The sequence below is a fragment of the Onychostruthus taczanowskii genome, unplaced genomic scaffold, assembly GCF_017590055.1.
Source record: "Onychostruthus taczanowskii isolate IOZ18803 unplaced genomic scaffold, ASM1759005v1 scaffold4, whole genome shotgun sequence".
In the NCBI taxonomy this organism is placed as follows: Eukaryota; Metazoa; Chordata; class Aves; order Passeriformes; family Passeridae; genus Onychostruthus; species Onychostruthus taczanowskii.
Genome location: NW_024501459.1, coordinates 3,219,642 through 3,235,570, shown reverse-complemented (window position 1 = coordinate 3,235,570; position 15,929 = coordinate 3,219,642). Strand labels below are relative to the sequence as shown.

The 15,929-nt window shown below is 38.3% G+C and overlaps 1 protein-coding gene across 2 annotated transcripts in view; it reads left to right on the top strand.

Moving 5' to 3' along the window:
* ATP6V1H (ATPase H+ transporting V1 subunit H) overlaps nt 1-15,929 on the top strand; it is a 48,530-nt gene that overhangs the window by 30,326 nt on the left and 2,275 nt on the right. For both annotated transcript variants that reach the window (XM_041412758.1, XM_041412757.1), the window contains exons 12-13: nt 756-857; nt 5,761-5,874. In XM_041412758.1, the coding sequence (XP_041268692.1) occupies nt 756-857; nt 5,761-5,874 (216 nt within the window). The remainder of the gene's footprint in view (nt 1-755; nt 858-5,760; nt 5,875-15,929) is intronic.

The window sequence follows — 15,929 nt, the reverse complement described above, 5'->3', positions numbered from 1 at the left end:
TTAATTCCAGTTGAATTTTTAACCTACCAATTTCAGCTTGTTTCTAACTTTATCTGATTAGAACACATTTGTCATCTCACTAAGCATAGAATACTCTTAATTTTCCAATGATCTCTATGTTTAACCTTTTCAGCTGTGCCTAACCTTCATAATGTGTCATTTTCCCCCCTTCTCATTACTGGCTAGAGAACAGTGTTACTTGTAGCTGTTTTCCACTAAAGGTGCTTTAACTACTTAATTAAAAAATTCAGACAGTGTTAAGAGTCTATAAGCTGTTTTATGCTTCTTACAGCTCTGTGTTTCTGTGCATGCTATTAAAACAACGTGGCACTGAAGTAATTTGCAAGGAGCATAGCTTTAATCTCAGTCTTTGAGTTAGGAAAGAACTGCTTTTTAATGAAGCTTATCTACAACTCAGAACTGTTGGTCAGGAAGCCAATGTATAAAAAAAGGAGAGATTTTGTAGTCCTTGGTTATAGGTGTTTGTGTAGGTAGCTCACTAAACTGACTCTAGTGAATACTTTAAATAATTCTGTTAATTAGGGCAGGTTCCCAGTTTTGTTAAGTACAACTGCATTGTTTGGAAAAAGTTCTAGCTTTACTGTTTGGGTGACTTGTAAAACATTTTTATGCTTATGGGCTTTGTTATTTTAAGTTATCACTGATTAAAAAAAAACATCAATAAGAAAACCAAAACAAAAAAATAAAAAACCAACCCAAAACCTGGGACTTGATTGTTTAAAATTCTTTCTTAGGATCCTGACAAAACTTCTGGAGGTTTCTGATGATCCACAGGTGCTGGCTGTAGCTGCTCATGATGTGGGAGAATATGTACGACACTATCCCCGTGGGAAACGGTAGGAAAATGCCAGTGTGTTGTTATCCTAGAAGGTAGCTGGAATGTGTACTGTGCCTGTGGCATTTTCTGCTTATTTATATTAAAATATGCTACAGAGGGATTGCAGGTTATGCTTAAGTTTTATTTATTGGGAAGATGAGGAAACACAAACTAGGTCAGATGAGAAACTGCAAACTGGAACTTTGACTTAATAGATTTCAATGTCTCTTAACCGTGAAGAGAACCATTGTTTTAAGTAAGTATTGAATACAATGTTTAGACAAAAGCAGAAGCCAGCCACCAGAAGAAATTGGAAGAGCTATCAAGAGTTTAATCAACATATAATTTTTCCTCTTTATAACTAATTGGACTATAATTATTGGACATGGGATAGATATGGATTATTCCAACAATGCTAAAGACTGTTTTGTGACTTAAGAATACAGAGAAGTTTTTTCCACAAACAATTGCTGCTGTAATTTCAGTGATGCGCAGATTCAGTTGCGACTCTTCCATTTAAGCATGTTTTAGCTACACAAATACACATTTTGGTGATAGCTTTCATGTTCATTATAAACTTAAATTCCTGTTGAAATACACACAGACATTGCTATATTTTACTGCTTTAAAAACCTGTGAGCAAAGATGTTTACTGAATAATTGCACTTCTAAGGTAGAGACCATTGAAGCAGAAAAAAGCCTTTGGTTTTTGCTGGAATCTGGTTCATCACTCACACAGAGGGACGTGTGACTTAATTTTTGTAGCAAAGAAGCAGTCTGTTCCTGGTTTCTGCATAGGATTTAATGGATGTCATGGTATAACCCCAGCTGGCAGCTCAGGGTCCATATAGCTGCTTGCTCTCTCTCCACAGCAGGAGGAGGAAGAGGGACAAAAGTAAAGAAAATTGTGGGTTGAGATAAAGACAATTTACTAGGTAAAGGAAAATAGGGAATTAATTCACTGCTTCCCACAGGCAGGCAGGTGTTAATCCATCCCAGGGAAAGCAGGTTTTCATCATACATCATGGGTACTTGGAAAGACAAACACCATCATTTTGAATGGTCCCCTCCTCCTTGTCCCAGTTTTATGTGCTGAACATGTTGCCATATGGTATAGAATATCCCTTTGGTCAGCTGGGGTCAGCTGCCATGGCTGTGTCCTGTCCCACATCCTTGTGCAGCCCCAGTCCCCTTGCTTGTGGGGTGAGGAGCAGAAAAGGCCTTGGTGCAGTGCAAATGCTGCTCCACAATAATGAAATCAACACTGGTTTTAGTACAAAGAGGAAAATTAACTACCTCAGCTAAAATCAGCTCAATAGGTAGATGAGAACGGTCTTCTAGCCTCGTTGGGAATTTCATGAACACTTCAGACTGCTGTCTTGACAGTAGTAGAATCATGGACAACAGACTGAAACTCCAGGCCATATGTATGCTAGGAAGATTTGTTGACTGCAGAAATACTCACAGCCCTTGTAGTCTTGTAAGAATTGAAATGGTTTTTGAAGAAAAGGCAAGATATCCTTCAGTAAGGTGGAAACTAATAGTGCTGCAAGTGGCAAAGCTGGAGGACTGGCTAATGCTGGTTGTTCTTGCTTTGAACTGCTCTTTATATGAAATAATTTTATTACATGTTTGCCATGATCTTTAAACAGTTTGTGTGCATTTACATGAATGTGTGGGCTAGGATGGCCATGTGGTTGCTGGAGCAAAGCTATGAAAGCAGAAGAGTGGATAAACAGGACCTGTATCCTTCTCTCTGTAGTTGGGACAATGTATAGCTGTTAGGACTACAGCTATACATTTACTACTTAGCTCCCAGGGTGTTAAGCCTATTCAGCAATGTGCCAGTCTTCAAAAGAAGCGGTCATCAGCAAATAAAAAGTGACCTAGATACTGCTCTAACCCACACTGTTATCTCAATTCTAATACTTTAGCTGCTTTCTGTTTACAGTCTTGGCTTATTTAGCTTTATGTTCAATTGAACAAACTGAAATGCCTCAGTCTCTTTCTTTTAAAGAATTATGTTGGTCATCCAATGTAGTTTTACCAAATATGACTTCAGCAATTTTGGAACTAACTAAAACCTTAAAATACCTATGAATTATGTGTCCATTCCAGCATGATAATCCATTTCTGATGGTTTTTTGATACATGGTTGTGTACTGCTCGCACTCGTGATTGATATTTCACACTCTCATTGCTCGTGACTCACTTCAGGAATGGATACAGTTCCTTGGTTTAGAAGAGTAGAAGAATTCAGGTGTCCTAAAAACTTTTGTTTCTGTTAAGTGTTTATTGTGAACTCCTAACTGGTTCATCCTTTAGCCTTGGAAGGTTGCAGAGATGAATTGGATACTAAAACTACTTGACTTCACCTGCTGGGCACAGTGGAGACCTAGAGCTTCAGTTCTGGCTAATCTTTCCCTTTGTCTGACAAAAGAAATGCTTATTAACAAGATACTGTGTTTTTTCATGGCTGTTCTCCAATGCTTAAATAATTTTAAGTTGCTTTCAAAATTACACATTGTGGATGAAATTGTTGAGACAATAGCACTGTGAGCTTCCCATGAGGCTCACAAAGATTTTGAGAGTATATTTTATGTATCTCTTTTTTGAGAGTGTAACAGCAGAAATAAAGTTTAGCACTGTTGCTTCCTGTCACTAAAAATAAACGCAGACCACCAGCACAGCTTCCATGTGGCCCACAGATTATTGTTATGTATGATCAACACTTAGAATTTCTTGAGTGCTATGCATGTGGGCTTTGTGTTTTACATGTATAAGAGATGGACAGCTAGAGCCATTCTCTTTTTCAGCTCAGGATTCAGAAAAAAGCTTGCATTCCCTTTTTCACCCTGGCTTTAAGATTAGTAGTGTGGATTTTGTATTTGTTTTCTGCTATAAGAGTCTAAATTGTATTCATTTGTCTTTATCTGCTGTGTCTTCTTTCTCCCTCTAAATGGGTCATGTTAAGCCCTGAATCTTCAGCATCCAGAGACTTTTTTGAAATGACACTATTTTGGCGTAGTGCAGTGATGTTATGGGGAGCAGTCACTGCAGAAGATGTGCACGTGTAACTGTTCCACTGGGCTCTATTACTTCTGTAAAATAAGCAGCAGTTGAGAAGAGGTGAAACTAAATATAGTGTTTTGGACATATTTGGAACTTGAAGGAACATGATTCACTGTGAACCTTCTTCACTGTTTAGACCTTTGGGTTAAGCCCGTGGCTGGGAAGTGATTTGTACCTGTAGGCAGCATTATGCAAGAATGATAATGCTGTTCTTCAACTCCTCATGTTTTCAGCCATAATTTCAGTGATGTATTGTCATCTGAAAGAGCCTATTACCATTTGTGATTATAGGCTTTTAACCTTTCATTCTGGTTCTTGCATTCTTCTAGCATAAGGAAGCTTTTGAGTTTAATGCCTTTTTCACATCCTTTCACTTCCTGAAAATCCAGTGGCTTAAGTCAGTCCTTTAATAGAGAAAAAATTATTGTTTGTGTTTCATACTCTTGCCTTTGTGTGCAGTGGTTTTATATTTAACTCATTAAAAAGGTGAGGCTGCATAAGACAGGCATAAAGGTTTTTTTGAAACTGTTACATTGCTAACAACTTCTTGAGTTCTTGGCAAGAATTTTCCAGCTTGAAACAATTGCACTTTTCTGAATCCATTTCTGCTTTATGAAACAAATGTTTGAATATTATTGGGAAATAATATTCCCCGTGGTCTTAAGGACAGTTTTGACTGAGTTATAAAATGAAATTGAAAATTCTCTTTTTCATCTTCATGCTATGTCCTCATACCTGTTCTGTAGTTTGCAAAAATACATTGTGTTGTGCAGCAGCAATGCATTAATCTGGCCATCAAAAGAGCAGTATTACATGCAGATAGCTAATGTGAGCTTAGAATGGTAGGACAACATCAGGTTAAGCCTCTAAAGCAAATGATAGTGTCTTCACAGGATAGCATGTTAAACTACTAAGTGAGAGAACTGATGTAAAAAAAACATGAAAGTCAGTGAGTAAATCAACTTACATATTCCTTGGAAATTCTCTCCAAACTTACTGTTATGACAGACTGAAATGCTGCATGTGAAGTCATCTGGATGGTGATTCTTTTTCAGGTTTTAAGTGTGTTGCCTTCCACCAGTTTCATTAAGAAGCAATACATTCATGGCATGCAATACGAGGTTTCATCAGTATTTCATAGGGTTTGGTATAGCTGTTAAAAAGTTAAGGCTGGCTGTGGAGGTGAAGTTTGTAGTGAAAGATGCAGCTGAAGCATATCCTTTTTCTGGGAATGGTACCTTAACAGCCAGCTCTTTATCTTGTGCAGGAGTAGTTATGGCTCTAGTACAGTTTGAATTTCAAAAAGCACTATATGTATGAGGTGGGTGATTTAATAGATGTTGGTGTGGTTACAAGCGTTCTTCTGTATTTAGACAGTGCCAGAAGAGATTGAGGTTTTATTCTTGCAAAAAATGGAGCGACCTGATTATCATCCATTTATGGGGTGGAGGGAACTACCTTTCCTACCTAATAACTGATAATGCTGTACCTGCAAATCCTTTTCCAGAGCTTGTAAAGTAAATAACCCTTTCTGAAAAGGGTTCGTTTCTTGATTATTTTTTTCAAATTTTTTTTTATTTCCTCAAACAGGAGTCCAGTATAAACACTCTCTGTTGTGAATTCTTAAAAAATCTTTTCTTCAAAAAAATCAGTAGTTATTACAGAAGATAATATGTATTTGTAACACATCAGGTGAGATGTATGTCTTGGCAAATAAATAATTTTAATAAAATCAATATTATATAATTTAAACTTAACCTCTTAATGCCTTGGATGGGAAGTGGTTGGATAGGATAGCTACCCAGAATTGAAAGTAATGTCAAAAAACTTGCTGTTCTCCTGTTTTTCAGAGTGATTGAACAGCTTGGTGGTAAGCAGCTGGTCATGAACCACATGCATCACGAAGACCAGCAAGTTCGTTATAATGCACTGCTGGCTGTGCAGAAGCTGATGGTTCACAACTGGTATGTGAAGATTATTTAACATACTAATAACCATGAGCAATCTTTGTTGTGGAGACAGGATTCAAGCCAGTAGATTTCTTTTAGGGGAGAAATAACATTTTTATGTCTTAAGACAGCAGCTTTTAAACAGCAGAATAATATGATGCTTATGGTAAGAACTTAGTTTTTCTGTGTGTTTTGGAAAATCATGTAGTAGGTAGTTTATTTGAGTAGCTTCCTTACATGGTTGAATGTCACACAAGTCATTCACTTGAACAATGTATTTTAGCTTAGGTTGGGTATTAGAAAAAGGTTCTTAATCCAGAGGGTGATTGGGCACTGGAATAGGCTCCCAAGGGAAGTGGTCACAGCACCAGAGTTCGGAGTGTTTGGACAGTGCTCTCAGACACTTGGTATGACTCTTGAGCTGGCCCTGTGCAGTGCCAGGAGCTGGACTCAATGGTTCTTGTTGTTCCTTTCCAAGTCAGGAGTAATGATTCTATGAATTTATTTGAGCTGTGTGTGGAGTGGAGTAGCAGAAGTTTATGGGCTGATTGAGTAGTTCTCAAATAACCCTGAAGTCTTGGCAAATTCTGCTGCAGAACTTGCTGGTGTGTGATGCTGCCTTTCCAACAGCACACAGGACCTTTATAGGGAAGCATTGAAGGCCTGAAGCTCTGAAAAGCAGTATTCATGAAGCAACTTCGTATAAGTTGCCAAACTAATTACGTATGCTAAGCATAAAGCATGGAGAGTTAGAAATACTAATTAGGAGTTTTTAATCTGGTTATTAATTATGAGTGCACCAGAGCTCATATTTTCAGTCTGGCATTGCCTTAAAGGAAGATAAAATACAGGAATACATCTGAGTATATTGGAACATAAGTGTTGAGATACAAAAGACTAATTTAATTTTGAATTTAAGGAACATTTATTTCTGAAAAGCTTAGTGCTTGGACATATCTATAACTTCTGTTAATTTTCTCACCTATGACAGAATGTGAACTTTTTGAAAGGCTGAGTTAGGATGATGCTAGCAGTGTGAAAGTGGTAGGGGAACAAGGTCTACCAAGCCCCTTCTGACAGGTTAAGTCACCCTTTGCTGTGACAGGCTGGCTAAGTTGACAAAAAGCTCCCATTGTCTCTCTCTGCAGTGTATCATAGGTAAAACAAAGCTAAATTTCTCCCTACCCTTCTGAACAATATGGGTTTTAACTCTCGTGCATGTTATATTAATTTTATCCTACTCCCTTCCTCACATACTCTGGGAACCTTTCTATAAAAGAGAAACACGTCTTCAAATACCCTACTAGGAAAAATCCAGCTAATGCTCTCCACCTGTAATGAGTACTTGGATTAATCACATGGAATTTCTGAGTGTGTGGAGATGGAGTCTAAATACATGGTCATGTTCAATATAATTTTTGATCATTATTGTATATTGTGCTCCACCCTGCTTCTCAGTTTAATACATTTATTTTCTCACTATGCTTTTCTGATACATGTGAAGCATTCTGAGTATTACAAACCAGCTGCTACTAAATTGAGATTACAGCATGGAAAGTTTAGTTACTGATACTGCCTTCTGCAGTAGGGATGGTTTTTATTTCATGTGTGTTCTGATGTCTTGAAAATCTTATAGGAAGGCTTTGGTCTTTCTCCAGCACGAACCTCACTGGTAGGAAAAGTTTTCCTGAATGCCAAGCCTGGCTTTTTCTCACTTTCAGTGAGAGACTACTACTTGTAAAAACATCACATCTGATCTTCTAGATTTGTTTTGGTTTTTTAATGGTATGAACATTTCTGTGCCTGCTTTTCACAGTTTGTTAACCTTTGGACTTGAGACTGAGGGGGAGATGGCAAAAGTACCTAGTTTCAGATCTTCAAAGGTGTCAGTAAAAAGAATCTGTGCAAGTTAGTGCCACTTCCAGATTCACATTGTCGTCTCTGTAGGGAATGTTTTCTTGTTTAATTCATAGTGGAACAAGCCTCTGGGACACATTGTCCTTGGCTCTTATTTGCCAAAGTAGTGTTCCCCCTGGCATGGACTTGCAGCTTAAGTGAAGGAAATGACACACTGTTTGTATGTGGGAAGCTAGATCTGTCTTTGTGTAGATCTGGCTTTTGATGAGTGTTGGGAGCTCTTCTGTTTCATTGCTGTCTCTTCTCACCACACAAGCTGAGTCCCCTGACTGCCACACACTGTGATTTAAGTGCCTACTTACTAAGCTTTGCATTGTCATAAGATATGTTATTCAGCAACTTCAAGGTTTTGTTTCCCTTGCTCTTCAGAGCTGGGGAAACAATAAACATTTTTCCTCTTGCTTCCCCTTATTCTGGAATTACAGTTATTTCACTCAAAGCAATTGTGTTTTTTTCCTTGAGTTTAACTGGCACAGAACAATTTGGCATTACTGTCTGTGACATGTGTGACAGAGATAGTCAGGCTTTTACTGAAGGTTAACGGAGAGAAAGATTAGAAAATAAAGCTTTGCTCTGCCACAGTGAGGCTTGGTGCAAGTGTTGTGCCTGGAGCTAACAGAGTAAGGAAAACTTGTGGTACTTGGACTGAGGGAGTGCCATGGGGCAGCTGAAGTAGTATTCTGCCTAAAACACAGCTGTATCATTTGACTTAGCTTAACTTAGAGACAATTAACTCCTAAGTAATTTGAGTAGTTCATTACAGGCTGCTCAACTGGCTTTCCCTTAGGGGTTTTTAAGTCAGGGATTAATGGGGGGAAATCAGACTGTCAGGCATTCTCTTAAATGGTGAAGTTACATTGGCAAAAGCAATAGCTGCTGTCAGCTTTTCAGATGAGATAAGTTCAAGTGAAATATTCCAGTTACATTTGCATGTTAAATGATCATGCACTTGATGAAGCGAGGAGCAAAATTATCTTTTTAGCATCACTTACTGCCTGTACATGGGAATTAATCCTGAGTTTCAATCTGCCTTGAATTGTGTTAGTCATGGCACCCCATGCTGGTAGTAAGAACCTGTGCAGTGGGTTGACCCTGGGTGTATGCACCCACGAAAGCTGCTGTATTGCTCTCCTCTGTGCTTGGACAGGGAGAGAAAATACAACGAAGGATTCCTGAGTTGAGATAAGGCGCAGGAAATACCACTCACCAAATACTGTCACAGGCAAAACAGGCTCAAATTAGAGATAATTAATTGAATTTATTAGTAACAAAACCAGAGCAAGATAGTGAGAAGTAAATATGACCTTAAAAACACCTTCTCTCCGCCCCTCCCTCCTTCTGAGCTCTACCTCCTCACCTAGGGCTGCAGGTAGATGGAATAGAGGTAATGGCCAGTTTGTCACACATTGTTTTCTCCCCCTGGTTAGGGAGAGGAATACTTTCCCTGCTCCATAATGCGGTCCCCGCCATGGGAGACAGTTCTTCATGAACTTCTCTAACATGAGTCAGTCCCATGGGCAATCCCAGCCCTCCCCAAACTACTGCAGCATGGGTCACTCTTCTGCGGGGTGCAGTCCTTCAAGAAGAGGCTGCTCCAGCATGTGTCCGTCCACAGGGTCACAAGTCCTGCCAGGAAACCTGCTCCAGTATGGGCTTCTCTCTCCAGGGATCTGCAGATCCTTGTTGGGACCTTGCTCCAACACAGGCTTCTCTCAGACGTTTACCTCCTTGGGCATGGGGCTCCTGACCTCCTCCTTGATACTGACATGAAGAGTATGAGTATGTTGGCAGGTGCGAAACAGTGGGAGTAAGGATGTGTCACTTCAGTGGGATCAAGTATGGTATGGAAGTGGAATTCATAAAGGGCATACTGAATGAAGCAACAAATTGGACAAGCTTTGAATATGCAACATGTTCATACATGATTTTCTAAATGCACAGCCCAGACAAAATTACTCGCTCTCCATCTTTTAAAATGAGGAATTCTGCAGGGAGATGGTAAAAAGTCTGAAACTGCCTAGGGTTTGCAATATGCTATATTTAGAAACTGTTACTCTGCAGATAGCTCCTGTACAAATGCCTGCTTTTGGGAGTGAGAAGTGCAGGGTGTAGTGGTTGTTAACTGGCAGCCACAAAGTTTGCACCCACCCTCACCCCTTACTTTTTCCCCAGTCCCAACACTGAGGTGTGGAATGCTTGATGGAGTAGCAGGCTTAAATCTAGGAAACAATACCTGCAGGATAATGACTTCCACTATATTTACTTCTCCTGGTTCTTAGCTTTCATTATTGCTACAATTCCCTTTCAGTAGTTAACAGAAGTTAACTAAATTAAAAGCTTGAGAAGATAGTGTCTCTGATAAAAATTAGTCTTTTTTAAGACACAGTTCCTAGCTGGAATGAGACCAGTTAAGAAAAAACCAATTAATTACAGGCACACTTGAGATCTAGTAGAGTGTTCCATCTTTTTATTTGTACATAAATATGTATTCTTGTAAAACTTCATTCCATGTAGGTGTAGAGGCTGTGTTTTTTATTTGGCATATGTTCACTGGGATTTACACTGTGCTTATGTTTTCTGTCATGAGATCTCTACTCTTTGCAGAAACAATTTTTAATATTTCTAGAGCTCATGTTAGCATGGAAGATATCAGACATCCTGCTCAGTTTGCATTTTCTTTTTTCAAAGAAATTGCTCGTTTTCATGAACTATGCTGAAAAACATGTCACCAAAGAAGTAACTTTTTCATAATTTATTTCTGATTAGCATTCTTTAAAAACTTGATTTCCTGATAGGAAAATTCAGTGAAACACTATTATGTTGGTCATTCTTGCATAAAAAGCTCTTAAGTGTTGTAAGCAAAAAAGTTCTTTGTGGTAACTAAATCTTCTGTTTAAATATGAAACTGTTTTCAAACCACATTGCAAGGCTTAGTCAAGTGGGTTTTTTAAATTCACAGAATGACTATGTGTGTTAGTTCATAGCATATCTTAAAAGTGAAAAATGGTGTGTGCTTTGTCTCTCTGGTAGAAAGACACACATTGAATTGGATTTCACAGTTTATTTTCTTTTAAAATCAGATGTTTAAGTAATAGCTTTGCTATAAGAGCTCATTGATCTGCTGTTTCTTCATAGCTTGTGTGTGAAGTTTTGAACTGGAAGTCTAGAATAACTTTCAAAGATTGGACAAAACCAGGGAAACTGCTGAGAGGAAAGGAGGTTCATGTAATGTCTCAGTTTGAAGACTCACATTAATGCTGCATTTCATGTTGTAAGGAGGGCTTTAAACCATGCTATGAGTAATGTTTTCAGTAATCGTGATAATCTGTAGATTGTCTATTAGTATTACTGCATTCAGCTGAAGAAAGGGCTCTTTGGAGCACAAAGCACCTCTTATGTAATGTTCATAATCTTTCTGTACAACCATTCAGACTGTTTAGTTTTTATGTGCACATCAGAATGTTGAGCATCTCTTTACTGTGAATAATTAAACAGAAACAATGTCCTAGATTTGGTTTATCTTGGCTGTTGGCTTTTGTTCTATTTGTTTGTATAAGGTGGAATCAGTTAAACTAAGTATTGAGAATTGCAGAGATGTTTGCAGTATCTTTTCTGTCTTGAGATTCACAGCCACATTTATAGGTCAAGAAGATACGTGGTGAAAATCACCATGATTCCACTGGAAAAGATAATTTATAAAAATCTTCAGTTGGATGTGTTGGAGGCCCAAGCTGTTTGGTCAAAGTGGCTTTAATTCTGCTGTGTAGGTTTGTTTTTTGTTTTTGTTGTTGGTTTGTGATGACTTACCTTCAAAACTACTTATGGTAGGCATTGGTATAACAGACACATATTTTACATTCTTTAATACCATTTTTAAATTGAAATGTTTCATATTGCATAAATCCACTGAGTCAAAGAGGAAAATTTTGTTCAGTAAACAAATGACAAAAGAGACCAGCAGTTCTCCAGTGATAGCACTCCAGCTTTAGCAGTCTTCCCAGCCCAGCTCTCTAGGAAGATATCTCTGTTACTTTACTACTTTTATAATTGTTGTCTTCCTGTTTACTTCTGTGAAGATGATGATATTGAGGAGTATATATATTTTTTTCTTTTATACTGTATATAGAAAAGATATATAAAAATGTGCAGCATTAAAACTTTGGATCCAGCAGTAAGGTTAATATTACGTATCAGGAACCAAATATTGACATCACTCCAGGTTTGATTTGAACCTAGTTTCTTTACTTTCTTTCCTGGCTTCTGTGATTGTGGCTCTGTGGGGAGGCAAATGCACCTGTGGTGGCCCCTGTGGAGCTCCAGTTCCTTTTCTCCCAGCCACCACCAGTGTTAATGTGACTCTGCAGTAACCATGTTCATGGGAGATTATTTGTGGAAATCAATTCACTGCAATTCACTTGGGAGTTAAATGAACAGAAAGTGCTGTCTCACCAGAATACCCTGAGTGTCATGTGAGAAACAGGCCTACACAGCTGGAATGGGTTAAAGGGTGGGTGTTCCAGCTCTGCCTCACATTGGATTAGATGGAGACTAGAGAGATGGTTCCAACCTTGTCATGGTGTTGCCACTTCATGTGTACTGCTCAGAGGTTCCAGGGATGGCTGATCTGTGGAGTGTAACACTTACAAGACAATGTTTTCATGGGTTAGTTTAGCCTGCTTAGAATTGGGAGTACATCAGTTGTGTAATTCAAATACCTACCTGTAAAGCCACAATAAATTAGTGAAACTGGCTATCTCTTTCTAGTCTAATAACTTCTCTCCACGTTACTAGACCTCTAACAGAAATGCAACATAAAGCTGGCAAAACTGATCAGTTTGTTCAAACTATTTTATCTGCTGCCTGTCCTGTGAACTTGTTTGTTTAACTATTTGTCATATCTTTGATTTGTCTGTAAACAGTGTATGTTGGCAATGTCTTTTGAGTATATTGAGTCAAGTGGCAGACTTTTTGAAGGATTTCTTTAGAACTAGCTTTTCAATTTCATTTTCAAAGTATGGGACTCTAGGCTTATGTTGTTTAGATAGAGAAAAATAAAATCAATATTTTAATTTTGGTTTTTCTTGAAGAAAGGCATTCTGTTTCTTGGGAACCTCAATCTGCTAAACCAAGCTAGAGATTGCAGATATTCAAGACTATAAAATATTTTTTGATAACTGCTTTAATAACCAGGATGCGAGAGTTAAATGTAAGAAAAGAGAAAATATGAAAATTTCACCCTTCCTTTATTCTGTGCTTCATCTACTTTTCTTCCTTTGCCCGTTAATTTTCAGTGTCCTTTAAAGGACAGATAAATCTGACTGCACTGGGATTTGGAGTATAACTCACAGTAGTACTATTTAAACTTCAAGGCTTGTTTCTTTTAACACATGGCCCCTAGGGATTTGTTGTCTTTGTCTTATAACTTTCCCTTTTATCATAGGTTATTTGTTGTTGACAATGATCTTTTAGTATATGGTATATATTAGTATAAAATTTGTAGGTGGTGTCTTGTACTGGTTTGCAATCTCCTTATTCCATATTCACTGAGTTTACATGTTGGATCAGTTCTGTGTGCCTTTTCCTAAATAAACTTTTAAGCATTTGTTTCAATTATGACATTTAAGTATATCTCTGCTTCAAGGTGTCAGTGGCTCTCATGAGAAACAAAAACTGATTAAATTAAACAAAAGGAAGAAACAAATTAGAATAAGAATTTGAGATAAAATGAATTAATGTATTCACCTGTAAGATTCCCTTTCTTCTTGGAAAAAGCACTTTGGGAACAGCAGAAAATGTGTGTCTAAAAAGAGGCCTAAAAAAGGGGGAATTTCTAGTGTGGAAGCCATCTTACTTGGTTGTTCTAGTAAGAATGAAAAGATTAATTTGCAAATGGAAATTACTTATGCTTCACTGTCAGACTTTTGGGTGACCAGGGAAGTGAAAGTGTGTGGTGTTTCAAGTCTTGTTGGTCTGAGCTTTAATTGAGAAATGGCAGATTTTATAGCTAGTCTCAGAAGTGATGTACTACACTTGCACATTTGAAGTTTTTCTGCAGTGCAGAGGTAATATTTTTTGTTCTTGTAAATTTATAGTGAATCAGTTGTTTCATGTTTGAATGCTGTTATGTTCAAATGCAAACTTTTTTACACTAGGTTCATCTGCTTTTAATAAGGATGGTTTTATGTTGAAGGAAATAAGAAGATGGCTAAAACTGATCTTTTTATTACAATGTGAGGAAAATGGTTTAAAATACCTTGTAGTGATCCAGTTCTTGGGCTTATAGCTTGCAATTAAAAAAAAAAAAGTCTAATACCTACTTCATTACTTTCCGTTGTAGCATGCACCACAAATCTCAGATGCTATTTTGATTATTTTATTAACTGATTTGTTATTTTATGACAAGATCCATCCTTTCATCATACATGCTCTTATAGTGCAATGTATTGAATGCTTGCATTCTTACAGGTGACTTTAATTTTGCAAGGTAAATGATAATTTTAAAATCCCAGTTTTTCTCTTTAAGATTTAACAAAGTATCAGTGCAGGATAAAGTCCTAGACCCTTAATTTGTAACAGCATGGGGATGGACACTTATGTCCAACTTATGAATGAAGATTGGAGCTGACAGTGCTTCTTAACCTCCTAATGGGATGAAATACTAGTATTTATAAAATATATTTGAATCTTTTTATTCTTTTAATATGTATTTTAGCAGAGGGAGAACAGGGTCCTGCTTAACATTTTGGAGCAGGTCCAGAGGAGACCTATGAAGATGATTTAGAAGCATGGAAGACCTGTTCTGTGAGGAAAAGCTCTGAGCTGGGGTTGTTAAGGCTGGACAAGAGGAGTCTCTGGGGAGATGTTAGAGCACCTGTACAGTAGCTAAAGGGGGCCTACAGGAAGGCTGGAGAGGGCCTTCGCACAAGGCCAAGGGATGATGGCTGTGAAATAAAACAGGGCTGAGTTAGATTAGGTATCAGAATTATTTTCTGTGGGCATGGTGAGACACTGGAAGAGGTTTCCCAGAGAATCTGTGGATGCCCCATCCTGTGGAGTATTCAAGGCCAGCTTGGAGGGGGCTCTCAGCAACCTGGTGTAGTGGAAGATGTCCCTGCCCTGGCAGAGGGTTTGGAATCAGATGATTTAAGGACTCTTCCAACCCAAACCATTCTATGATTCCATGTTCATCTCATCTAGACCATGCAATAACTTGTCCTAGGTTAACCAGTCACTCTCAAATGGAAGTGCTAACCAAACAGAAAATTAAGTGATCCTTCTAACAGCTTGTAATGCAAGTTTTTGCATTTCAGTGGCCCTTGGTGGTGGCTAAAGAGGTGATGGGGTAGGAGCACTATGGGATTTTTACTTGGATTTGCAGCGTGACAATGTAGAGATGTCGCTGCAGGTACTCATTCTATATAGGGAAATGGGATGAGAGCTTTTCCTTGACCCTGGGCTTAAACCTTACACCTACAAAAGGTTTTGTAGGGAAGATACTGTTCTACTTACTGTGGAAGTTGAATATGTCTGTGAAGGCACTAAGTACCTACAAAATGTGCTGCTCCTCTGCTGCCTTGGAGATTTTTGCTGACTGCACTGCACTCTAGTGGGGTTTTTAGAAAGCCTTGGCCATGCATCTGAAACAATGTAAGCTTTGCAATAGTTAGTGTTGTGGATGATTAGCTTGATTGATTTTCCTACTTTGAAGTAATAGTGTGGGAATTTCACATTCAATATGGTTCATCTGCTTTAAGAATAAATAATGTTGTGGGCTTGTAGTATGATGAGCAGAGCCATGTATGCAGCAAGTGTCAGCTGGTTTTGAGGCTGGATGTCAGAGAAGAAGTACTAGAATCAGTACATGCACATAGGCATGAAACAAATGAAAAAAAAAGACAACCAAAAGCATAGAGGGAGCAGAAAGAGGTTTGGTGAGTGTGGAAGCTCTTCCATAGTTGCTGGCTGTGTTTTTGGATGACTGTCACATTTTGTTTTGCTGGTACAGTTTTGAGTCCTGCAAAACCACAGGAGAGCAGCTCATTTCCTTCTTTGCCAGCAGGAGCCTCTACTCTGAGGGTGATAACCTGTCTGTTACGAGCAGGAGTTGTATCCATTAAGTGGAGCCCAGGCATTAAAATACTGTGATTTTACAG